Raw genomic sequence first — 27,247 nt, forward strand, 5'->3', positions numbered from 1 at the left:
GACCGCGGTGTATCTCGCCTGCTGTCAATCAAAGTGGGCGAATAATGCTTTCCCATCTCGAGCATGACCCCGAGGTCAGATTCATTCGGCTATTCACTCGTTTATGGAGCTGGATGTTTACCGCGGTACAATGCCAGCCTCCCCTCCCCCCAGCCCGAAATCAGAAACTGTGCCCGCTGGGGGCATGGTCTCCAGAATGCCGCAGAGGGGTCGTACACGGTGCCGGCTGTGGCAGACTAGACTGCCGAGGACAATACGTGCCCGGCCACGACCGACGCATTAACACATTTTAATTTGTCGGAGCCGCATCTGCACCCATCTCCCAGGGCCACTGAAATGAATTGCGCGTCCATTTTTTTTTTTTTTTCACACGCAATTTATGATGAGACATCAGTATTCCCTCCCTGAGCAGGCCCTCGAAAACAACGGCCAATCGCGTTCCCGGCACACGGCCGGCGTGGTTTCGGCCTGAAGCCATGGAAAGTTAGAGGGGCAAAGAACCGCGAGAAGCATTTGGCAGTTACAGTTTTGGTTAACAGCTTCTTTTTTTTTGTTTTGGTTTACGTTGAACCTTCAAAATCAGTTTGTTTAGAGGGTGCGCCACTTGCAGAATTCACAGGGTCATCAAGGCACAGGTGGACATGAACACATAAGGAGGAACATGATGAATTATTTCCCTGTGGCTGAGAAACAACCACCAAAAAAAAACACACAGGGCCAAGCGGTGCTCAGAAAGACAGCAGAACATGCACAAAAACACACAACGCGAGACGCCGTAGAGTCGCGGTGTAGTAACATTTGGCTGAGAAGACAGCGGGTCTGTCCTTACCTTCCCCTCCCGCTCCTCGAACACGCACTGGTCCACGTTGCAGGCGAAGAGGGCGGTGGGCAGGTCGTTGAAGTCGGTGATCTGGTGGAAGCCGTCTCCGAGCACGGGGTCCCACGCGGAGCTCTGCAGCACCAGCAGCTCCTCCCCGCCCAGCAGGTAAAAGCGCTGGTAAAAAACGGCGCCTCTCATCTTCGGGAATAGATGCTCTCCTTTCATGGCTGAAAAGGAGACAGTAGGGGGAGACGTTTTTGAATGGCTCGACGTGCTCCCGTGCTAGAGAAGAGGACACGGGGGAGGAGAACGCCCCACTAGTGACGACTGACTGATTCTCTGTAATGCTCCTGTAGTGAACAGGCAGCACATTCCGACAACAGCAAGAGCCATAGAAAAAGATGGCAGTCATCGTCCCTTATCCCAACCGAAATGGAACACACTGAAAATATACTGAAATAAAATGTATTATAAAGACATTCCAACAGCAAAATCTATACAGTAGGTACATATACAAATTGTTGCCACTCTGAGATATCACAATAGATGACTGATCTGAAATATATTTATCATTATACTTTCAAAATAGTCCAAATTTCTTTGACAATATATGGCAGTATATTCCATTTGCGTAACGGTTATAATTCACAACTACATGCATTTTATATGGCTGTTTCAGATGGACTAATGCAAGTGGATAATAGAAGTCCAGAGGCCAGAGAGGAATGAGAAACGGGAATGCGCTCTCTGGGAAAATGATCATCTTGCAGAAGAACCACTCTCTCAGGGTAGGCACTGTAGCTTCACCCCGGATTAGGTCTCCAGATACCCCCCTCTTTCCATATTTTGCCTTTTTTGTTGCAGCGCGCTTACATCGTTTATCACAACATGCAGTGCAGACGCTCTTCGCGAAGCTAAACAAGGAAGGAGAGCAGGCTTTATGAAACAAAAAAGTGCCTCTACAAACAAAACTGGGGGGGAAAAAATCCTTTTTATCACCTTTCTCCACCCTCCACACTCTGGTACACTTACAAGCAAAAAACAAACAAACGACACATTTGGGAGGGGGCAAATAAAATTCAACAGCGACGGTCAAACAAAAACCGTGCCGCTCAAAACCCCCGCAAACGGATGTTAACCCTCGTACGGGGGGTCACGCAAACGCGACCGCCAAAAGATCGGGCGACGGGTTTACAGCAGAGGAGCGCCCCCGAATCCCGTCCGAAATCCTGGCGTGGGCACATCTGTCCCGGTGACGCGGTGCCCGTCACGGGCCCCTCCTCGGTAATCAGCCCCGGCAGGCCTCGTCCGCCGGGTGACATCACCGTCACCGCCATCGTACGCGCCGAAAAAAAAAAAAAAACACCCACCGGCTATTTTAAGATCAATACCCCATCATCAGCCACTCTAACACACACACACACACACGCACACGCACACGCACACACACACACACGCACGCGCACGCACACAGGGCTATATATAGATACTCAGCCCGCCCGGGCTATTCCTACCCAAAGTAAATGGCGCTAAAAATAGGGGCTAACAGATTAAGGAAGCGCACAGATTGCCAGGTGCTTGATTGAGTAACAGCGTTCCAGGGCGGCACCCAGTTCATTTCGGTGGTTGTCACCGATGAGAGTTGATGATTCTCTCGATAGCACAGACACGTGCTGGCGCAGCATAGAGACCTCATTTGTGGAGGCGGCCAGGTGTTTCGGGTGAACGCTTTGTGCAGCTGGAAAAGGGGGCAGTGATTTTGGATTATAACGATACCCAGTGTTCGGTTTAAAGCTCACCCTCCACGTGATTGACTTCCATGATCAGGCCACAGAGCCCTTGAGGATGAATCCAGCAGTCTGTTTCCATTGGTTCTTTTGTGGGGTTTTTTTTTCTTTATTTGCCTTTTACACCTGACTGCAGCAAGGGATTGTGGGACAGATATCAGAGCAGACTGAAATAACAGACAAGGACTAATGATGGGAATATTTATTTTAGGAGCATATCCACTGCACTGTGGGTGAACCGATTTATTATTATTATTTTACTGCCAAGTAATCTTTGTTATGTTGTCTTGGTTATGTAATCTTAAGCAACACTGGACATGTAACCACGCGCTCTGACCAAAAATAGGACACATATTAAATTATAGTTTCACGGTGGTCCAAGATGCTCCCGTGGTAAATAAATTATTTTCCTGTCATTCAGCAAACCTCTTTATACAAGGAAAAAAAATGTATCAAGCCCATATTGGATTCTGCAAAAGCAAATTAAACAGGAGAGAAAGACCTACACCTTTCTTCAGTCTTCAATAAAACTGCAAAATAATTTCTGTGTGTTCCTTGTTAAGGTAACTATGTGTTACTGGTCATGGCTAAGGTACGAACAGCCACCTGGCTATTAAGAACAATGCAAGAAATGAGCAAGAGGCAGAGACTACCATCCAACACTTGTTTGACGTTTAGAATTATGAATCTCTCATTGTCACGGATCCACATACACTTTCAGGAAACATATTGAAATATAGACAGTAATGATACCTAGTTTGCACATTGGGTGCTGAACTGCAGTAGGTGCTGGTCTCATATACTCAAATGCACTATGAGTCACTGGACAAGTACAAAGTCAGCATAACCCACCTTGTCACATCTGAAGAGTCTGACCACATTTAGAATGACATATTCCATGCAGAGATATATACAAAGACAGTTCATCGCTTTTTTGCCGGTTTGTTGATCCCAGTCCACTAACCTCACACTATTGCATCCAGTCATAGTCCCAAAAAACTTAAATCTATGGATGCTGCCGTAAATATCCGTGCAGACAAAAAAAAACTTGTATTGCAAGTCTTCCATATGTAGCGTATCGTACAACAGTACTAGAAGCAAAAAGATAATGACAACCTGTTAACATCTTTACGCAGTCTTTTTCTTCTCCACCGGTCTAAGACATGCATCTCTTTCCATCAATGTCAATCTGTCAGACAGAAAAGCGGTAGATAGAAAACAACTATACCAATGCCCAGATATGTCAAAAAACATATCTCTTAAACACGCTGTGGGAATAAATGCGCATGTCGTATAACGGCAATTAAATCCATAAATGCGTTTGGTATAAATGCCTTTTGTTGCATCAAAAGTTAATGTCATTCACATGAATGACTTTCATGTGAATAAACTCGCTTGAACCCAGTCTAAATAAGACTAGAAGTAACTTCACAACGTTTCCGTAACAGAACCATCATACAGCACACTGGCGACACCACTAAATCCTCAAAAGCATATCTGTTTCATTTTCGTCACCTTTCGCTACAAAGACATGTTAACCAAACCACGTAACACTGGAAAGACACGCTTCGGCAAGTTCAGTAAGCAACACTACTTTTCTCCTTGCAATAAGCAAAAAGCAAAACGGTGAAGTAAGCAATGCAAAGTTGCTTGCGTCACTATTGATTTCTTAAATAAAAACACGATCTGCAAGAGAATGTCGCGGACTCTTTCTTTTACCTGCGCGTGATGTAGCCGTCTGATACGTATCTGCAGCTGTGGCTTCGCCTCCTCACTTTCCTTTGTGAATTAACCTTGCATTCCAGCTGCGAACCGCTAGCTAATCTCCTGACGTTAATGCAGACAGTTTGACTCACCAATGACTGCCTTCCGGCATTCAGATGATGTTTGCGTTACCCAGTAATGAAATACAATTCTGTCCACAGGGGGCATACTTCGACCAATGGTGTGGCCGGGGCTCGTGTCTAAAAAAAGCTGCAAATCAACAAAGGTGCGTCAGAGCTGTCGCGAGCAGTTGGATGTTGCGGCACATTCAGCAGGTAAATCGCTTGCGCGGGGAGTTGCCTGTTGCTGGAACGGTGGCATTACACCGCATCAGTCGCTCATGCAAGTCAAAGAACGCATTTCGATTTTCGCAGCTCGTGCACGCTGCCTTTATGGAACCAACGGGTTTTGCAGTCTGTTGGGAGAAAGCGATGTGTAGTCACATGGCCGATTTGAAGATAGCTCTTCAAGTAGGCCTAATTATTGACTCGGATCAACGTAGCATATTTATTTATGTATTATACTTGATTTAGCATTCAAACAAAACGGTTTACGCGCATTTCAGTCACTATGTCCCCATTGTATTGTAAATTCGCCAAACACTCTTGTCAGCGGATAGATGACATTTTTAAAACTTATTTTACATTATCTAAATCGGTAAGACGGCAGTAGCTCTTATGACGTGCATCTGCAGGCTGTTAGTATGCCTTGTTACTAAGTCACCGAACCAGTTGCGTTGCCACAAATTTCCCCTTAGTTGCGCGTGGAAGCGTTGAAAAAGCATCACACAAAACATATTTCAAATCCCAAACACATTTCCTTCTAAAATCCCATCAGTTTAATAATGCAGAAAGCGATACATGTAGGTACATACGACACTATGTAGAATATGCCTGATTTATACTGATGCTGACTATCATCATCAAAGTGCTGTCTGAATACAAATGGCACATCTCGATCCTCCTTGCAATGCATGTACAGACTTTCAGGTACTGTGATAAAACTAACGATTTTAACAGCTCTGCGTCATTAAATGGCAGCTATAACGTATGCAGTGCCATTATTTATCCATGCAAATGCCACATTACAGCAAAATGCTTTGTATTTATATCAATCCATTCTCCTTGTTTGTCAACTGTCATAGCAAGACAGAAACTAGTAACAAATTAACGCAGTGTTTCTTGTTCTTGAGTCTAGTTTGATTTATAAAACCCTTTAAAACAATTTGACTTGCAAACATGAACTTTCCTGCACTGAGCAAAGGTGATAAATATTTGATTTACAAAACCCTTTAAAACAATTTGACTTGCAAACATGAACTTTCCTACACTGAGCAAAGGTGATAAATATAACTCAGAAGTATAAAAATGCACCAGCTAACAGGCAGCATATCTATATCACCTTTTTACAGTTTCTTTAAAAGCAGCAGTACATTTTAACTGTTACAGACTATCCGGTTTATGTTTCCCATGACTTTGATTGACTTTGAGAAATCGATAAAACAAATTTGCTAAAATGAGTCAAAATCTCAGAGGACTGCCTCAGCTGGTTCCAGAGGAAAGAAAGAGTGAATTTGGATACTGTTGGATAGAAACTCATCTTTGTGGCCATGTTTCAACCTGCCTGTTCCCCCTTATTCCCCTGAAGGGTATCACACATCCTTTTGTTGTTGTTGTTGTTGCCCGGTAACTGTTTTGTGTTCCCAATTCAATTAACTGTCAATATAAAACCTTTACTGGACAGATAACGGCTCACACGCCATTGTCAGTATGAAAAGCTATTGAATATTTCCTTATTAACCCTAGTAAAGATGGCACTGTTAAACATAGTGTTCTGATTGATTCTCTGCACTTAAAGTTTAGGTAAAGCAGCATAAATATATACAATAGACATAGCATTCATAATGACCCATTTTTAACCCGATCTGCTGCAGATGCATGGATGCATGCCCCTCGGATCGGCTATCAATGATTGACGCCGTCGTCCACGTCCGAGCTGGAGGATCAATCAGACGGCCTGTCGTAACCCTGCTCACGGGACACAGCATTACAGAAATACCATCCTGAAGTCCTGAGATATATGACTCCCAGAGTAATCTCAGTCTGTTCATATGAAGGGAATGTAGAGAAATCACGGAGACAAGAAAAAGAAGGGAATTCCAGACGAGGCGTAACTCAGGGTTTATAGAGTTTGCATAATGCACCCCAAACGCTCACATTCCATAGCGTGGGACACATATTACAAGGCATCATGCAAAGCGGTGACTGTGCAGAAGAGCTTTTCCCAAACGTTGCAATCCAGTTCATCAAAAGCCATAGACAATGACCAAAACCACTTTTATTCATTCACTCATTTCAATTTGTGCTTCTTGAGTTCTTGTACCAAAAACAAGGGATTCCTTAACTGAATCAGAGTTACTTTAACCACAATTGTAGCTTAAACTTGGGTTTTCCAAAACTGGGGAACAAATAAAAAAAAGTGGGATTAAAAAGTTCACTAAAATAAATAAATAATAAAAAGCAAAAGTACAGGAATTGTTCTGGTTGTTGCAATGTTCTATGAACTTAGCAAACACTTACAAATTATTTTCAAATAATTATGTACACACTTCATTGCTGCTCTGTTTTATAAATGTAGTATTCAGGTTTACTTCAGCAAGAAGTTAGAAAGCACTTATTAACGATCTGCAAACAGGTTTAATATAAATACAGTACGTACTTGTTAAAGTGCATTAGCCCTGTTTTCTGTAGTGCTGCATTAAATTTCTACATTTTTGTGCTAATTATTAGCATCTTTACTCATATTCAAAGCAAGAAATATATACAGCAAAACGTGATTCATTTTTAAAACAATTTAGTTTTGTTAAAATTTCCTCTATTTTTAATCAATTTCTGTTTTTCACTCTGTCGAAGTAGTCTATCACTCACAGTCAACAACTGGTAGCCTATGAGTCCCTGGGGTCTTACTAGGAGGAACTAAAGTCGCTTGACTTCGACTCGACTCTACTCAACTTTTTTGGTTTTCCATCGGGCAAAAGTTGTGGATAGTACCTGGTACCTGGTACTTTATTTTGGTATCACCTCCGTCGAGGTTCCAGGCGAGCTGAGGCGATACCAAAAGGTGACGTGAAAACACTGCAGACCACTGATTGGTCAGGGCACGGCAGTTCCATGGCAGTTTCATGTGGCGTCGCTATAACGACCAGCTGCATTGACCAGCTACATTGACGGGGGTACTATCTGCAGTGGAAAACGAAGTACCTGGTACCAAAAGGGAGTAGAGTCGAGCAGAGTCAAGTCGCGTTGAGCCGGTACCATGCAGTGTAAAAGCGGCTTAACACAGCAGTAACCCTGGCGACCCTAAATCCACCCCTAAACCCTGGACGGACGTAGCCAACTGTGTCCCAGCATCGCAGACTCCCAGCCTAATTACATAATGGGTTAATTACACTGCCTGGACTCAAACCTGCAGTGCCTTGGCTACTGGGCCCAGCCTGTATTACGGTAAAAGATGTTACCATCCACTCAGGAGCCCAAACTTAAAATCTGATGCAAAATTTCTGACATTAAATGGCCTGTTAGTATAAATGTTAACCTATGTAAATGTAAAATGTCTATGTAGAAGTGAATAATTTCCATGGTTGTTCCCAATTGCTAGTTTCTCTCTGCAACCATGTGACTACATGCAGTATATAATTAACAATTATGAAAACAACTACAACCACAGCATATCATAAGTTGATGTTGATGTCCCTTTTTCAGCTGTTACATTGATTCAAAATGCTATGTTTGTACTGCTAGACCATGCTGTCTATACTGCACTCTCTTTCAGTATGGTGTCTTTCAGAAATATACCACCTTAAATTAATAAAAATTCTCAATTGATTTAAGTACATAAAAGAGTGCATGGGGGGGGGGGGGGTCCAAGTTGTGGGGCAGTGTGAGTAGCTGTCAGTCACAGTTGATGAAACACACAGCACCCCCTTCTGGCCGTGGGGGTCTACCTGTGCCGGTACTGCACCCGACAGGGTCCGTCTGGCTGCTGTGTGCCAACCAGGTGCAGAGAACTCTGGAGAGGAAAGAGGACAAGGTTTTCGTGAGAGAGAGAGCGCACCTTTGTGCTATGAACTGTAACACCTATGTGTGCACCTACCACTGGTTATGGTGACAATTTTTATTGAGTCGTTTATCAAGGAAGACATAAACAAGGGCAACCTTGATATTGAAGCACATGACATTGGACGGACTCATTTGCATGAAAACCTGTATTTCCGTGATGTGGTTTTCAAAACATTATGGTCTGTGTTCTGTTAAAATACTACAAATGCTGGGGCCTGAACAGAGGACAGGTTGGTGTAGTTATACATTATCTCATTAGATGGATCTTTTTATGTATCTGTGCTCCTGATAAATACATAATCTTATTCAGTTTTTCAGTTATTATTTCAATCTACATTGATGGTTTGAAAGCATTTTCAACTGGCACTGTAAGTCAGTATGCAAATTCATACTTACGGGGCTGGGCAGTGGATCCAGAAGCGTGAATTCATACTTGTAGAGTATCAAGGTAACAAACATATGCATCTCCATCAAGGCATACCACCTATAGTGAAAAAAAACAAAACACCTTTAAGTGCCTGGACACTAGAAATACAACCACAGCAGACCTGGCAACACTGTTCCTATCAGCACTATGAAGTTTCAGTTGAAGATGAAGCAAAAACAAAAAAAGATGAGAGAATATTGTTGTTGATATAGTATTTTTTTTATGGCTCTGCAATATCTTCCAAATAGTAAACACAGTAGTTATGAGTACTGCCATGCACTACATGTAGGCGTAGCTCGTGGAAAAGTAACATTTCAAACCGAGTTTTTTAGTTTTTTTTTTTTTTCATGAAGCCGTTAGTATTCCGCAGGAATATCGCACCCTTTAGAGTTTCCGTTTACAGCTCCCCGAGGTTTTTTTTTTTTTTTTTTTTTAAATGGTGCTATCTCAACGAAAGTTCGACCACTTCTGTCTCTACCTAGCGTGTTTGTTTTTTTTTTCTTTTTTCTAAGCTTCGCGAGGTGTTAGAATGCGCAGCCGAGACGAACGCGGGAGGGGAGGGGAGGGGAGAGCGCCCGGGTGAAGGATCCGCGGCCGCTCGCCGTTATCTGTCATAATAACCTTGAAGACTGCCGAGTACACAATGAGTCATGCAGGGCCATTGTGTCGGTGACGCACGCGTGCAATCTCCTAAAATGATCAAAATCAAATTAAATTGGATTTGCTGTGGCAAACGAAAATGCCGGGGCCTTCTCGTCGTGTCCTGCGCAGCTATTTTTGTGTCCCTCCAGCAAGAGGATACAGCTGATGTGAATGTTTCAGCAGGTTTCCTATTGAATTGGCTGCGTGCAGTTCGGAACGCTATAATACACAGCAAAACAATTTCGTTTATGTAACTGCATTGCGTGGAGCATAATTTACTAATTTAGTACAGAGTAGCCCCAACATTGTGAACATTTAAAACCCGAAGAAGTGCTCTCCAATAAAAAACAATGTCAGATGAACCCCTGTTCACCCCTGGCCATTGCCATGACTTTGATCGATGAATATTACCGTATATATTTTTAAAATTGTAATTAACCTGTCAAGGACGTGTGGGGAAGTGTCAGACATGCAGGCCAAACTGATTGTAATTACAGCAAACGCAAAGGGCGGCGGCCTTCCTTTCTCTCTTTCTGCGCATGAGACCGTGATCATGTTTCCATCAATTCAGTGTCGCCGCAGGACGGCGCTCCCAGCTGCGTCTCGGAGCGCCGGAGGTCCGAGGTCCTCTAAGAGCCTCTGCAGCTTGGGAACGTTCTCCTGGTTTTTGATCTTTCCCCGAGTGATGTCACGGCGGCCCCAGCCGCACGGCCCCCCCGGGGAGTCTGCCGTGATGTCATCAGAACCCCAGCACAGCATCGGGTTCACGTTCGGGGGGGGGGGCAACAATAGGGCATTGTTTTTGTTGGCCTTAAACGGGGGGCTGCCCAACCCTGTTCCTGGAGATCTATGGTCCTGTAGGTTTTACACTTCAACCCTAATTTGGCACTACTGATCCTACTAATTCGCAGATCAAGGAGATCTCTAGCTGTTGAATTAGGTGTGGCTTTGTTAGGGTTGGAGTGAAAACCTACAGGATGGTAGATCTTCAGGAACAGGGTTGGGCAACCCTCAAAGGAAAATATCCAGTGCTAAATCAAATCTAACAACGTTTAACTGAATCCACTCTGCCCATAGTGGACTCATATAAACTATTTAAGAATTGATTTAACACTGAAATTTTTACTGTGATGGTCTTAAATGAAGGTTAGGTTTTTTAAAATATTAACTGAATGATGATGCAAAAGTCCCCCCTCCACTTCAGGACTACACCCTCCAGTGTACTGCAGCTTGGTCTCCTTCCCTACTGGTACCTACATTATAGGACACCCCCAGGGGGCTAAGGCGTTAAACCTTGTAAAACCCAAGCTATTCTTGAGCCTTACAGGTGAATCAAGAATTTAGCAGAGAACGAAGCGCACAAGATGGCGGTCTGTCTTTTTTTTTTGCAGAACGGAGAAGGGGAAAAAGGTTCTGTTTTTCTGACCTTCCTGGGCACTGGTTTCGACCGCCTCCGAACGCCACGAACCCTTCCAAGAAGACATTCTTTACTAAATCTGCCTTCTCCCATCGTTCCTGTGGGAAGAAAAGTCATATTGAACAAACAACCTTTTTTTTTTTCCTTTTTTTTTCTTTTTTTTTTAACGAAGTGAGGGCTTCACAAGCAGGCCTCTCCGCTGGTTCTCAGCGGGCTCTGATTCCACCAGCCTCGGCTCAGAGGCCGTGCGATGAGCTGGCGGACGACGATAAAACGCGTGCGAATCGATGCCGTTCTCTCGGAGGACGCGAAGAATATTCCGGACGAAAAAAAAACGAACACTGAATGAAAGGACTTTGGGGACGGGGATTGGCATTTTTCAATCAGAACTGAAAGCTTCGGTCAAAAAAAAAAATAACTTAAGAGAACGGTAAACAGTACTGAGCAGTAGCCACCATAGCCGGCAAACAATTTCCCTCCAATTCTGAAACTTTCAACTGTAAATTGTGCATGTCCAGAAACAGCCGTAAAGCGACAGAGTTATTTCTATTCCACTCCTTTGCTTGTTTTCAGCCGGACGCAGAGCGGGGCCAAATGTTATCCGTTAAGAGTTTAACGCTGTTAGCGTATCCACTGACGTGACTTTACGGAACTGCAGATTAACGCCCCTTGCTAAGCGACTTGCTAAACGACTTTCTTGACCCAGCGGTATACATCTGTAAATGTCGGCAGCTGCAACAGAACCTGTCTTTTCAGCATTAGCTCGGCGCATTGATGGGAACTCCTGGAACGGACGGGCAGGCCGTACTAGGACATCCGCTTCCAGCGCCGGCCGGCTGCCTTTCCCACAAGCTGCCTCCAGATCTGCCGTCTGTGGGCCTCACCTCGCCTGCGCTGAGTGAGCCAATCGCGGAGAAGCCCGGGCCAACCGAAACACGTCTCAGGTGAGAGGAAACGTAGCGGCGGGAATTCGGTGTCAGGTAAATTATTTACAGCCTGCTTCCATAAACAAACAAATAAATAAATAAATAAAACAAGCTGACCTGAGGGGTGTCTTTTCTAAAGAAGCTTTTTTTTTCTGGACGGACCAGCTGTGCGGTGATGGAGGATTTTAAATCACTCGCAGGGGTAGCAACGGAAAACGGAAACGCTTCCATCTGAACTTTGCCTCGCCATAAAACCTTTCTTCATGCAAAGGCCAGCGGATTTAAAGCCCAGTGACTACTTCCTCCCTGGCAGATTTAACAAAAACACCCTTGTGGAATCTAGACGGGAGCTTGCTCGAAGATTTAGATTTATGGAGATCGTCCTGTTTTCCTGTCAGATGGCGTTACTCGTGTATTAAAAACCTAGTTCGGGGTCGGCGAGGAGCTGGCCTTGACCAGCTGGAAACTGGGTCTCAGACCAGAGGTTGAAACTGGCCCAGAAATGAGGGACACAAAATGGCAACTCATTCAGAAAATCATCCACAACATCCCATGGAGAGGCAATTCTCCGTCAAGCCACGCTGTAGTGACTCATAGTTGTAATGACACACTTGTAAGCAGAACCTGCACTTACTCATTTATGTAAATAGGAGACACTGTTGAGCATCAGCAACATACTCCTGGCCTGCTCTTACGGCAGTGCAGCCATTACCCTGGTAGTAGATGTATGTAGGTGGAATATTCCATGCGAACAATGGTAACCATGGGAACATGTGCAAACACCACACGGGTGTCTCCAGGTCCCCGTGTCGACAGGCAAGTAAAAGCTATCTGGTCGGTAAGGAAATGCGCTTACGGGTTTAAACTCCTCTGGATCAGGGAAGTACTCGGGGTTCCGGTGAGCCCAATATGGAGACACCATCAGCATGTCACCGGGTGGAATGACGTAGTTCTGAAAGACACACACGGTCATGCGCACGTGTACACACACACTCAACACACAGTTAACAACCTCAATGGACACGTGGACACACCACGCAATCCCTGACCTAAGTTTTCTGTTCCGGCAGCTGCAGAGTCTGCAAATTATGATTAGGTGTCACTTGGATTCATAACATAAAAATGAGCACTACTTCTAATCTTTTTCTGACTGTCTATTGCTCAGCTTAATTATGACAGCATTCAGTGGGCACGGTGGTTGAAAACAGAGATATTTTAGTGCAGCTCACAGTCACTGAAGCACAGCCATTTGTAATGTGGCTGAATGTTGAGAGTTAAGCACTCGGTCCTCTCCATCCAGCCCTTATATTGCACTTGTATCGCTGTCTCAATGTTGCAGCTCGTCGCCACTCATTCTAGTTTTACTCACCATAACTTTCTGACCTAGCCAATGCGTACTGCGTGAACTGGACTTGATGTGTCCATGGCGACGGATAACTGTTACATATTGTACCTTTTCCGACCTGTGCTATGTAGCTGTTCCAGTGACGTTCGATATGCACTTATTGCATAGACTGCGTTGTTGCTGTTCTTGTTTGTGTTAATGTTAATGTTAACCTGCAGGGTCCAAGTTAAACTACGCGGTCGTTCCCTGCACTTGGAACGGTACTTCTCTCTGGGGTTTTCAACACACTTGTTCCTGGTTATGGTTATACACTTTGTTGTACGTCGCTCTGGATAAGAGCATCTGCCAAATGCCTGTAATGTAATGTAAAGTAAAGTAATAACTTTGAGTATGCCAATGCGTACTGTGTGAACTGGACTTGATGTGTCCATGGCGATGGATAACCGTTACATATTGTACCTTTTCAGACCTGTGCTATGTAGTTGTTCCAGTGACCTTCGGCATGCACTTATTGGATAAAGGTGTCTGCCAAATAAATGTAATGCAATGTAAAGGGATAAGGTCCTCATTCGGACACAGACTTTGGCGTAACCCCACGAGGTGGGGGGGTGGTGGGGGGGGGGGTCTCACGGGACAGATCCTCACCTGCATCCTAAGGGGGCGGACCACCCGACGGGTGATGGCCCCTGGGGCCCGGAGCCGAATGGCCTCCAGGATGCACCACTTCACGTAGGACAGCTCCCTCAGCTCCGCCGCCGTCACCGCCGTCCGCTCCGTGCCTGCGTCGCGCGTCGCCGCGGAAACACGACGATAAAGAAGCAAAAAAAAAAAAAAAAAAAGACAAAACAAAACAAAAAACACAGAAGTAAAGCTTCTGTGAGAGTATGCTGCCCTCTTCTGGATGTAAGAGGAAGTTTGAGCCATTTGAGGCATTTTGCGTCAAACTTGGGTCAATCAGTCACTCTCACTCTATCACCAACAAACCTCCCGTCATTTTTCTGCAGTTCATCCTTTAACATGAACTAAAGTAGCACTCTATAAACGGTAAAATATGATAATGCATGTGTTTCTTTGTTCTGACCTTTGCAGCCATTGTCTAAGCTGTAGATCAGAGCCTGTATTTATCAAGCATCTCCGCGTATGAGGGCTGATCTAGGATCAGTCATATTATAGAGCTCATAATGGGTAAAGTTAGACTATGGACCAGGGAAACCTGACCCTAGATAATCGCTCCAACTCCGCAATGTTTGATAAATTTGGCCCAGGCATGTCTTTAGTTGGAGGGGTGGTAGAGAAATTTCACGGGATAAAGGATTCAATGTATATTGCATTAGCTCTTTCTCACCGACGGCCATACCTTGATCTTTGAGAACCGCTGTGATCTGCTCCATTGCCGTCCTGTATGCCGAAGGACTGGACAGAATAAAAGCCAGAGCCCAGAAGGTTATCTAAACCAAAGAGAAAAATCGTTTCGTGATCAAATCTCCGTTCTTTGCAATTCGTAATCTCCATACACCAGTTGTGCTCCATTTCATTAGTTGGCCTGTGATGGTACTTCATGAATAATATCTTCACACATATACCTGTGAGTAAAAAAAAAAAAAGCTTCTGTACATGCAAATTCAACAGGGTATATGTTGTACATCCTGAATATATTCTCAAGCATTTTGACTACAAATGAGATCCTTCAGCCTGATAAGACATGTTTAATAATGAAAGTGGAAAGTCCAGCGAGCCTTAACTTACAGGTATTGCATTGGCCAGCGATGCCCATAGCATCAGGAGTCCATAGTTGGGAAGGAATTTGTCTGTTATAGTAGTGACAAGATGTTGCAGTAACGTCTGTGAAAACAAATGCATAACTAGTTAATCGCACATAAATATGCAAGAAATCAGCTTTGCATAAAGTGCCAATATTGCGTGCACACCTTATGTGCATCCAAGTGACCTCAAGGACCAGTGGACCGCCACACTTAAGTTAAACAGCTTTGTGTTACCATTCATATTACAGTATTTATTATGTGCATGCAAAAGAAGTGAATAAGATTTCCACTGTCTGGTTACTGTCTGGTATTAACATGAAGTGTGAGAAACAGCGCCCCCTGGCTGGATTTTTAGTTCAGTGTCTGTCTGTTTTTTTTTGTACTGTAACTCGCTGTTATATAGTCACGCTGAATGATATCCAATAATATTTTGTCTTACCAATAAGACGTGCTTGGAATAATAAGGCATTGCAAGCAATTATGGCAACAATATTGATAATGATTAACATCCGTGTGTTTTCGCAATACAGTGCAATTTACAGTACCTTTCTTCAAAAGGAGAATGATGTATTTTAGCAAATGAAAAGCATAACGCAAATATGAATTTTCTAGGCCTTAATCTTGCAGGTAGTCTATCTTTCTTTCAATATGAAGTCACAGTTAAGAGAAAAACCTACAGTCGTTTAGGCAGGCCTTTAAAGGTTCGGTTGGAAAGAAGGCCTACAAATACTATGACCCTTGAACTCCAGGTTTTGGCTGCAGGCTTGTAGTTATCATTTGTTAATGTTGAGAGCTTTTATTACTCATGCAGAAAGTCTAACCCAACACTAATGAAGCCCACGGGGTCAGAGGTCACTCTGCAGGCTCTCATGCTTAACATGTTCTGTCCCAGCACATACCTTGGTGCCATTCTCAGGAAACTCTGGACTGTTGCCCTCGGCATTGATGACCATGTCCCCCAAGAGGGACAGAAGCCAGTGCTTGGATTTCGCCCATTTCCTGAACAAACAGTCACAGTTATTCACGATACGCAGCAGCATCTCAAAAACACAAGAGACCCATCTGAAAGGGTAGCCTCGTTCAAAAAATAAAACTGATAAAATATGTATTTTTAACTTCTTACAGTAGACCTGTTACAGATATGCATATTGAAAAGCGAACAGTGGTTTCACAGCGGAAAACTTGACAATATTCATTTCTACATATTAGCATTCAAAGCATGTGTAACGACTGGCAAAAAAATATCCTGCAAAAAAAAAAAAAATTTCATTTTGCAGACACTCTTTTCCACAGCTATTTACATTTTTCATTTAAATGTCAATATTTTTTATTTTCTTCCATGATTAGATGAGATAAATTGCACTTTAAATTATTTTACTGTTCTCTGCACGGTCAAGCAAAGACTTCACTGCCTGCATGCGTTCAAGCAATCTTTAGCAATTCTTTAAGAAACAATGACGCCATAGTTTTTTCTACAACACAGAGAGTTGCATATGTGGAGAAATGAGTTTATATGACCATTAGATAGGCTTTAAGTTTGCCATGAAAAAATGAGTTTCTGCTCTTACTCAGATTAATCAGGATTTAGATATGAATACTCTTGTGCCCCAACAGATTTTAATGATAACGTTAGATTAGATACTAGGGTTGTGTTTGTTTAATGAGAAGCTGTTCCCATACACTTGCCTAAAACCCATGGACATTGTCCAATGGCCAACCAATCACCTATCTACAACACATCACCTGACGGGTGATGCAACTTTTCACACACGTGTTCACGTGAACTAAGACACAATAAATACCTACAGTCCTGCAGTAGGAAAGAAAAGGGAAAGTAATATTACGGTGTAGTATACTATGCTGTAGTACTCCTGTAAATATTTTTTGTTGCAATAAGCCCCACTTGCATTGCAAAAAATTTACAGGGGCCAAATGCCATAGAGGCGGCATTGAAAATCACAGGTAGGAATCAGCAAAAAAATTATAATAATTAAAAAGTGGATTAGCAGGTCAGTTCCACGGCTGAAGTTGTCTCTGAGCAACAATGCCAGCCTGATGCCAACAACATGCCAGGACAAGCAGCGTCAGCATGAACACCCAACAATAATTCAGCGATCAACCTCACCATGGCTGCTTGGGGCCCTGTGCATGTATAGAGAGAGGCGTAAGGCTCGGAAAGGCATGACCGTGGATTCCGGAACTGTTAAAACAGGTCATGTGGCCACTTACTCTAAATGTATTTAGGGGCGGAACGTTAGCAGGAACGGTAGCCACCTCTGCTTCCGCTATTCCCGCTAGCCTGCTCAAGCAATGTTCCACCGGAACTAGCAGCCACAACATTCCGGGGCCTGCTTCCCGAAACCGGCCAGGTCTACTTGCCGTAGGAAGATCTCGGGAAGCTGGGACCCGTACTCGAAGCCTTCGTCGTAGATGCGGAACTTCTCCTTGAACTCCTGGACGGTGGCGGGGCAGCCGGGCGAATTGCTCTTGCCCAGCAGGTTGCTCATCACCGCGGGATACATGACGCTCCTGAGAAATCCGGGCGCAGAAATCCCGCGTCAACACAAGACGGCATGAGGGACACATCCCATAATATGACGATGCAATAAACCAATGGAGAACGTCACTGTCTGCGGAATACAACAGTTACCTCACCAAGAAGAAAGCCGACTTAGGATCAATAAGTCTAAAGTTAGCTAAACAAAGCAACAATTAATATTGTAACTGAAGTAAATGTCACTACACACCTAACATATATTTGCACAGCTATTCATATAACATAAACATTTAATCTACATTGATCATTGTTCCTCAGAGCTCACACCCTACGGAGTACATGGCCTGTTCTTCCAGAATTTTCCATAATGCATCTGGTACATTATTAGAAATCCTTAGCGGCTGAACTTGGGGCACGAGACCAAAAGAAGATGACACACCTGGCACTCATGGTAATTGAGGAACAATATAAAGACATTCACTGCGTGAGCAAGTCCTGGTGACAATACATTCTCAAAACAACCAAACCTTCATCTAACTAACGTCAGCAGCCAGGGAGGGAAAGCTGGAATCTAGTCATCTGGAGGGGTGGAAATCTAGGCTGGGAGACGTTTTGGGTTTTGGCATAAAAGGACATGGTTAATCCCGATAGGGCTCGGGTTCTACCCGGATATAGCCTGGCTAACCTAGTCCGCCAGAGAAACTTCCCTTTTCAGCCGAACTGTAGCCGGGTTTTCACCGGAACGCCTAGACGACGTTTCACCGACTTTTCACCCCCCCAAGAAATGTTCACCGGGCGTGCGTTTCCTCTTGGTGTGAGAGATCCCTCTGAAATGGGGGTGTGTGGGGGTGTGGGGGGGGGGTTACCTGACAAGGTCGCTCAGTCCGTCTGTCCCCTTGCTCCCCAGTAGCTCCAGGTGGCAGTTGAACTCCTCGCACAGGTGGCTGGACAGCAGGGGCAGGTTGCCGGGGGTCAGCCGGCCCTTTATCAGAGAGTTGCAGGCAGGGTGGAACTTATAGAAGCTCTCCTTGCTGATGGACGCTGTGGCGGGTGACACAGAGGTCAAGTTCGCGGGGGGGGGGGGGGGGCTCAGTACTGTCATACAGGCAGTGGTTCTTCAACTTGACCATGAACGGATTTAGACCGAAAAACTGACTTGACCGTGGCTCGGTCCCTTTGAGCCCCCACCCTATGTCGCCCAGAGGGGGGGGGGGGGGCAGGAGTCCGGTTCCTCTGAAGGTTTCTTCCTTTATGCCATTTAGGTAGTTTTCATTGCCACTCTCGCCCTGGGCTCAACTCATGCGGGGTGTATTATGTCAAATGTTGTAGAAAATGTGCGGCATTACTGTATGTCAGATTTATATAGGCTGCATACCAGGCGTGCCAAACTCCAGTCCTAGAGGGCTGCACTGCCTGCTGGTTTCCGGTGTGTTTAAGCACAAGTGGTTAATTTAAGTCATTTATTGGCTAAAGAAGTCACACACCTTGTTGCCAAGGCTTTTATTGGCTGCTGACTGAAAGGAAACCACAAATGCTTGCAGACACTGTGACTCTTCAGGACTGGAGTTTGACACTCCTGCTCTACACCAAGGTAAATAATACAGAAGTGACCTGCATTCACATCCCATAATCACCCATCTCTCCCTTACGTTCAGGAGCAAAGTTACATACCGAGCAGAAGGGTTCACTCTCACCATCCCAATGGATGCATTTTGAGAAGACATTACACTTGAAAAGCAGATATGAGCCAAATTACTGCACCCTGTCTTTGTTTATATTCTTTGAGTGCTTTCTAAGCAGTTGTCAGCTTTTGCGCCTCATAAAATAAAAAAAAACCTTCAATTCTACTACTGGCAATTGTAGTTTGGCTCCTTTCTTTTTCAGTTAAGACATTACAGTACGGTTAGGAACACCTCTGTGAAGCGAAATGGGCCCTAAAGCTACAACAACGCGGCTAACAACTTGTGCAATTCAAGCCGTTGTCTGAGGAAACCTAAAACCAATAGCTACGGGAGACAAGATGGCAGTTGTCAGGGAAGAGAGGTACAGTGTTTCAGTCAAGAAGGACTGGAGACCACAGAGCTGAAGCACAAGCACAGGCATACAGTAGGGGAACGTGCTTTGTCTTTCTCGCCTGTGCTGAAAGGGTGCAGATGTTTACCTGTGTTATGGACTGGCTCTTGCACGGCCTGTTCGAAATCCACATCTTTGGACATGAAAAAGGTGCGAAAGTCTTCGTGCAGAGTCACAAAGGTCAAACGCTTCCCGGCAGCAAAGACAGTGAAGACTGGTCCATGCTGACATATAATGAAGAAAATAAATATCATCAATCTTGTGAGATAGAGGGAGTGATAGGCTAGTGATAGATTCCATTTTTCCATCTGATTTGACAAAACAACTGCCCCCACAATCATTTTTAAATCTAATTTGAATGATAAATAATATAATTACAATTTTACAAATTATTTTGGTACCACTCGTCATAATAACAAAGATAGGCACAAATTTGTTTCGTTTTTTAAATCAATCGGAATCATAATCTTTCCCTTCAAGCGTGCACAGACAGTGTTTACAACGCTGAGCTGCAACAGGATTAAAAGTTTAGCTGCTTCTCTTTCAGTTCAGTGCTCCCCAGAGAAACAGCCCTTGTTTTGCCCCTCATTGGCCCATTCAGAACAAATTCCGCCAGCCCAGTCACCCCAACTTCACAAAAAACCGGTTGACAGCCAAGACACTGCCACTGCCCGAAGGTTAGCATTCGCTGCTATACTGCCAAGCCCTACTTACATAAATTAACATGTTCTGATGGGGCTAAGGTCCAAAGTGGGTCAGTGTGATGAACTTTAAAACCCATATGGCACCCACATTCAGCCACCGTTACTCCAAATGTGATTACTGTTGGTGTGTTGCCTCCGCGTGGGACATATAATTCCTGAAAGACTGGCTTGAAAATGTAATTATGTGTAATAAGGTGTAGTTTAGTGCCGTGCATCGATTATATCTGTAAAATACCAAAAGCAGAAAAAAACAATAATTAAGCGGCTTATAATCATGCGTTGTTCAAATTGGTAGCCTGAATATTGCGCACAAATCTAGATGTTATCCATTCTTCGTGAAAATATACATTTTATTTGCAATCCACTTCTTCTCCCCGCACATATTTGGTTTAATTTGAAAGCCAGTACGCCAGAGGGGCTGCTTTTGGGCATGACGCTCTGCTGGTGCGTACAACGACATTTCTCACCTAGCGTCATATTCACATTTCTACTATATAAAATTATATCCCGACGAGTACCTGGCATCGCTTACCTTAGCTCGTGCTTGCGCAATGAAATCCAGAGGTGCTTTCCCAAACTCGAAAGCAGCACCGAACCATGGAATCCATCCCCTAATGCACGGGGGATAATATGGGTTTTTCTTAGGAAATGATAAAAAGGCCGAAATAACCAGTATAAAAACTGTCAAGACCAGCAGTATAATATCCATAGCACTTGACACAGTTTCGAGTTTGAGCAGATTAGAACACGTGTGTCTACGGCGAAGACGGCATCTGTAAACTGGTGCAGAACGTGACACACCACCAGAACTCGCGCACGCTGTCTGCTCGTTCGGCGATCACAGGGCTTGTCAATGAGCACAACCAATCAGGGCGCAGATTGTGTCGTGAGGCTAAAAACCTTGTAACACGATAATACGATCGGCAGCGAAAAAAATTTACTTTGCGGTATCATTCACACCAAAGGTGGCCTATTACCAACAACAAATAAAAAATAGCCATTCAATACATACTGTAGCGAGGGGGGGGGGGGGGGGGGGGGGGGGGGGCAGCACAGACAAGCGGCCAGCAACGGACCAACACAGGCAAACCAGGCTTGCCGGGGAGGTGCGATGAGTGCACATTACATTACATTGCAGACATTTGGCAGACGCTCTTAGCGACGTCCAACAAAGTGTATAACCAAAACCAGGAACAAGTGTGTTGAAAACCCTAGAGGGAAGTACAGTTCCAAGTGCGGGGAACGAACGCGTAGTTCAACTTGGACCCTGTAGGTTAATCTGATTAACACAACAAAAACAGCAACAAAGCTGGCTATGTAAATAAAACGTAAGCAATAGTTGCACAGCCAAAGAGGTAGAGACAGAGATTCAGAGATTTCATAAAACAAGCAATAGTTGCACAACCAAAGAGGTAGAGACAGAGATTCAGATATTTCATGTTAAGAGAAGTACCTACAGCCCCACAAGCAACCTGATATGTACCCACGTGCCACAGGATAAGGGACGTAAATAGTATTTTTTTTTTTTTTTTTTGACAAATTAAAAAATGCGTAACTTACCTAAAATTAGTAAATTCGTCTTTTTAACCTATATTATACGTATTTGTTCATATTAGAATAAAGGTTTTAAAAAATGCCATATGTTCTTCACACCTCAATATTATTTTTTATTTTATTTTATTTTGTGAATATGAGTGTTGGGGTATGCTGTATATGTGATTTCCATGTTTCTGCGTACCATAGTATTATGTGTTGCATATAAAGAAAATTGAAATAGAGAGAGAGGGAGGGAGAGAAATGGGTCACTATATTTGTGCCCAGTAGGGGACAAAACTTGTGTGTTACATAATTTAAAAGTGAATTATGATAGCATTATGTAAAGTCAGGAAATTTTTTGTTTACACCAGAGATGCATGATTTAACGATCACCTCTCATTTTCAGTTTTGTAAGTCAAAAATGTGTTTAATTAAATCTGAAGTTTCAGAAAGCGGTTTGGATGACCGCTTCTACAGGCTACATCTCAAAATCTTCCAACAGTCAATCAGTCCTTTGGAAGGCAACGGTGCATCGCTCATATGTCAACGGTCCACATATTCATACCATTTACAAATAACTTACAATAATTTCCATTACAATTCCCAAACTGAAAGGCTTTATTTTAGCTTAAGTTAGTTCACCGAATAGATGTAGCCGAACTGTGTCACAACCGCATTCAAGTGAGGCTTGTTTGCGACTGTGAGAAGTTTAGCCTCCATCTTATCTGAAGTTCCCATAGTCAAGCCGTAGATGGCGATAGACACAAAACTATTAACTTTACTGGCACACGATGTCATAGGCTAATAGAGATGCTGATAGTTGAGCACTCGATTTGTTGAATATGCATGTTTATGGATTTGATTGAGAAACGTTTAACAAAAATGTGTGCTAAATGGATTTTTACAGCTCGTTAGTTTGTGCCACACCACAAAATACAAATCGTATCATTGAATAATTCGTTTATTTATTTATTATTTATTTATTTATTTTCAAATTAGCGAAGCTACCCGGTAGGCTATTTCGTCGTGGTTCATTGTGGGACATTTTGTGCTCAACAGCGTGCGTTCATGAAACGACGGTCGGTGTCCTCCTATGAAGGAAACTATGAAGAAACAGTCCAGCGTGCTTATTACAAAAGTGCCTCACCTGCTCGGAGTCCTCAGTGGGAATCATCGGTGCTATTTCTTATTCTTGTCATGATTTTAGAGGTTATGTAGAATGGGGGCGTTGTACCAAATCAAGTGGAAGCTTGTGCAGCTGCTGTTGCTGGAATAGTTAGCTAGCTCGCAATTTCCTGTACTAAATTGTTGAGTAGTTGAGTGTAGCTTGGCTAGACGACTAATATTTAACGTGTCAGGAAGGTAGTGTTTGAAATGTGGTTTAATTTAGCATTAGTAGTTAAACTGAATATTATGTCCACACAAAAGGATGTTTTTCGTCTTGTCAGAAGAAAACCTGGCTTGTTCACAGCAAAACTATATACGAAACTCACTCACACACATTTGTATTTTTTATTTTCTATTTTCTATCTTTTATTTAAAACAGTATTTAAATAATTCTTACAGTACTGTACATGTCTTTAGATTTAACAGTTTAAGTACAAACATGTTTGAAAAAGACGATCAGTAATGAAAGAATTGTTTTTTTAAATACAGTAGCTTTAGAGGTTTGATATCAGCTACCATGGGGACACCAGCTGATGTGATGACCCACGAGAGAGACAGAAATGGTAGGTAAAACTACTTGTTATTAAGTGTAGAATTTACAGCTCACAGGATATAAATATTTTACAGAAATCTTTTTCACAGGTAGCATCCAGTGTTTCAACATTAGCTTGAGGTATACACTGAAGAAAATTATTGACCTGTAAACAAAATCAGTTTCAAATAAATGAAACCAATTACATTCATTTGACGCTTTTATCCAAAGCAATGTACAAAAAAGTGCATTTCATAGACAACTGCTAAACACTGGTTCAGTAAGGTGAAACCCAAGACATTCAAGTGCCTTTTTTTAAATAAGGAAAAAAATAAACAACAATTAGCAGCCTGCTGACAATATTATCCTTCAAGTATGTCAAACACAGTTTGTTGTTTTACATGGGAATACTGTATGGATGGAGGAAATATTGTTGCAGGGTGCAATAAGGGTGCAAGTCCTTATATAAAGGAGTCCTTCATGTTTATCAGGTTTTTTTTCACATCCTGTTTCCTTCATTTTTCAGTGAGGATGAATTTATGTGCACTACATGGCACTACACATCTTGGCATCTGACATTACATTACATTACATTCATTTAGCAGGCGCTTTTATCCAAAGCGACGTACAAAAGTGCATTTTCATGACATTAATATCTAATTCAAAATTATGGGAATGTCTATGGTGTTGGTATATTAGGTGTTTAGTATTAATTTCACAACTGAAATAATTTATATAGGCAAAATAATACTATATATGACAATAAAATATTTATACACTGCAAATTCCTAAATAGCTGTGAGCTGGAATAAAAAAATATCTTTCAAGCAGCTTTACATACAGTAAACCAAATATTTAAAATGTGGTGTCTCCATGGTGTTGTCATTCCTCTTCCCCAACTTGAAGAAGCAGAGGAAACGTCATGTGATATGACTGGAGGATTTAAAAAAGAGAAACAGGGAAGGGAACAGATGTGTTATTACAGTAGGTGCTGTGCTGTACCTCAGGCAATCTTATGATGCTTTGTTAGTGTGAAATATCCTTACCGCTCAGTCTCGCTTCCCATTCTTTTCTGGCACTTGAACATAGGCTGCCAGGTGAACCTCATGACCTTGGTTCTGTAGGTCTTTCATCTGGACTTCCCTGAACAGTGGAGTCACCATGTCATCGTAGAGCCACCACCCTCCATCCAGGCTGGTGCACAGCACCATGTGGTTGGAGTATTCGGTTGTCGTGCCCAGAAGAAGAAACTGCAGCTTGAATTCCCTAAGGGAGAAGTGGTACATTTGAATACACAAATAGTAAAATGGGGGGGGGGGGGGGGGGGGGGGGGGGGGGGTACGGGTGCAACAAATGTGTTTATTTCCCCTTCAGTCTTCATTGTTACATTTTCCTGCTTTAGTTGCCGGTTTTGAAGGTCACCTTTCATAGTCATCAGTGATGATCAGAGCCGGAAATCCATCCATCCGACCGGCAACGTCCACCAGAATGAGCTGAGGGTTGCTTTTGGGGCCCAGCGCTCTCACGTCACCAAAATCCTCGAACTTCCTGTAAAACACATCCAGATAGCATTCAGCGGGCATTGTGCTACCCTTTATTACAGTTAACAGCATATTATATTTCTAAAGCCAGCCGTTCTGGTGTTCAGACACATTTGTGAAAGTGTGTTCATTGATAAATGCTTAGTTGCAACAATCATTTGAAAACATCTATAGGAATACTGGTTCCGTTTCATTAAAATAATTTTTTAAACGAAACATCTGAATTGAAATTTTACCTCACTGTCGTGCTGTAAACACGATCTTCAGGATTGGGACTACTCCTGTCGTCGTCAAAGTGATACTTGGCACTGGTCAGATCCAGAAAGTTTGGAAGGTGGTCTTTAACGTAGCCCCGAATGTCGATGGAGTCACTTTCTGTGAAGTGTTTTATGTGGCCCTTCCGAAGATCTAAGTTAATGAGCCAAAGAGCTTTTGCCTTCTCGTACTCCCTTCTGTCCAGGAGGGTCATGACTGCGTTGATGGTGGAATCCTGCTCAAAGATTTCTTTAATATTTTGGTGCACAGTAGCTGCAATATGACAACCTGCGAGCAGGGAGTCAAGAACACAGGTATTCATAAATCTGTGTGTGAGGTACTGGCCACCATTCGTGATGTAGTTGCTCTCACGAATGCTCTGGAATAGGCTTTGCAAGTTCCACGTGCTGGAAAAAAATGGGTAGCATGCATAAAACAATTAATGTAATGCTAATATAAGACAGCTTTAAAAGTAATGCTTAAAGTCAATTAGTATTTTTTACTCATGATTTCTCTAATTTAGCAGATGTTGCACCGTTATATCTACACCACATTGCCTTAGTTGACTTTTCTTGACATAGTAAAGAAAAAATACATACCTTTGATTATTTTCTGATTCCCGGGCTGAAAGAAAAATGGAAATGAGTTTTCAAAACAATGTCATTTATCAAAAGACACCTGGTTGGAAACATACAGGGTCAACTCAAGAAAAAAGTGGCTTTCTGCTAAACATTGTGGGCACTGTATTTTTACCAAAGGTATCTAATGCAGAATGATGTCCCTCCATATCTAAATCTTACCTATAGGCTTTACCAAAATCTTCAAAACCATTCGCTGGCCACTCTCCCATGAGAAGTACAAGGTACAACGTGTGTACGTTTAGTACGCTTAGGAACTACACATACCGGTACTGTGCTCACGACGCACGCTTACATCGTCACGGCTCAGCTGGAACACACTTGCGCCCTTCTACTTCTAGTGTCACTTTGATATCGTATTTCAATTTAAAATGACTGGAAATAACAGATTTGGTACTATTAAGTTATATTGTTTATTTCACATCATAATTGTACGGTCGTGATGACAACAGGATTTCCTTCAGGGATCTATAAAGTACAACCATAGACCGTATAAAAGAGTACAACTTAACTTAACTAACTTAAGACGTAATTTCAAATGGAATATAACGTCATATATATTTTTATCACAACACAACGACAACAATATAGCTAGCCAGCATGGTTTTCGATAAATTACCGACAATATATTTACTACTTACTATGTTTTAATAAAACAATTTATTCGAAATTGTCTATCTCTTGCCTACTGCACCTGTCTTGTCTAAGTGCACTGTGATTCTGATTTTCACAATGTGTGTATTCCTTTGTAAGTGCTGTGAGCACATTGAAAGTCTATGTTACACCGAAACCTTGCGAAACGAACTTTCGTTACATCGTGTACTGCGCAGCATATGGTTTGTAATGACAAATAAACCTGACTTTGACAGCTAGCTAGCTACCTGCTGATCCAGCCCTTCCTAACGTTAACGTTAGCTAACCAAACTTTATAAACGATATTTTTCATGCTGGCGCTGACAGACCCGCTAATCTACCCTGGCTGTATATGATCTGCTCTACATGGTTGCATTTTGAAAGATTTTCTCCCTTCTTAACATTATTGTCCTGACCATTGAAAAAATGCATTAAGCTAACCAGTGACACCGCATTTGTCGTGGGTATAGCTAGCTAGCCACCGGTGTTGGGTGCAGTTGGCCCTATCTGCTGGTCCAGAGTCAGTTATTTTCTTCTACTACTAATGGTTAAAGTTAGGACCTGGGAAGGGAAATCTGATCCCAGACCAGCAGTTAGGGGCAGCCAAGGCACCGCGCTTGGCGGGTAGCCTTACAAGCACACGTGGTTGTGACGTATATCGT

The 27,247-nt window shown here is 43.1% G+C and overlaps 2 protein-coding genes across 3 annotated transcripts in view; both read right to left on the bottom strand.

Moving 5' to 3' along the window:
* The window catches only part of rcan2 (regulator of calcineurin 2), a 63,230-nt gene extending 58,747 nt beyond the window's left edge, over nucleotides 1-4,483 (bottom strand). Inside the window, exons 1-2 of one of the 2 annotated variants that reach the window (XM_035422050.1) lie at nucleotides 4,464-4,483; nucleotides 830-1,047 (exon numbers count right to left, since the gene is read on the bottom strand). In XM_035422050.1, coding sequence (XP_035277941.1) covers nucleotides 830-1,045 — 216 coding nt within the window. In that variant the 5' untranslated portion in view covers nucleotides 1,046-1,047; nucleotides 4,464-4,483. Of the gene's footprint in view, nucleotides 1-829; nucleotides 1,048-4,326 lie in introns of both variants that reach the window. The other variant, XM_035422051.1, reaches the window with a different exon arrangement.
* Nucleotides 4,484-7,447: 2,964 nt separating this feature from the next.
* LOC118229747 (24-hydroxycholesterol 7-alpha-hydroxylase) lies at nucleotides 7,448-21,141 on the bottom strand. The gene is made up of 12 exons (XM_035422054.1): nucleotides 20,816-21,141; nucleotides 19,668-19,803; nucleotides 18,373-18,547; nucleotides 17,389-17,538; nucleotides 15,909-16,008; nucleotides 14,993-15,088; nucleotides 14,604-14,694; nucleotides 13,892-14,025; nucleotides 12,758-12,853; nucleotides 10,985-11,073; nucleotides 8,886-8,973; nucleotides 7,448-8,439 (listed from the first exon to the last, which is right to left on the bottom strand). Exons 1-12 carry the CDS (start codon nucleotides 20,990-20,992, stop codon nucleotides 8,371-8,373), a joined length of 1,401 nt encoding a protein of 466 aa, XP_035277945.1. The 5' UTR covers nucleotides 20,993-21,141; the 3' UTR covers nucleotides 7,448-8,370.
* Between the last annotated feature and the right edge of the window lie 6,106 nt (nucleotides 21,142-27,247).

Source organism: Anguilla anguilla, chromosome 6 (genome assembly GCF_013347855.1).
Source record: "Anguilla anguilla isolate fAngAng1 chromosome 6, fAngAng1.pri, whole genome shotgun sequence".
Lineage (NCBI taxonomy): Eukaryota > Metazoa > Chordata > Actinopteri > Anguilliformes > Anguillidae > Anguilla > Anguilla anguilla.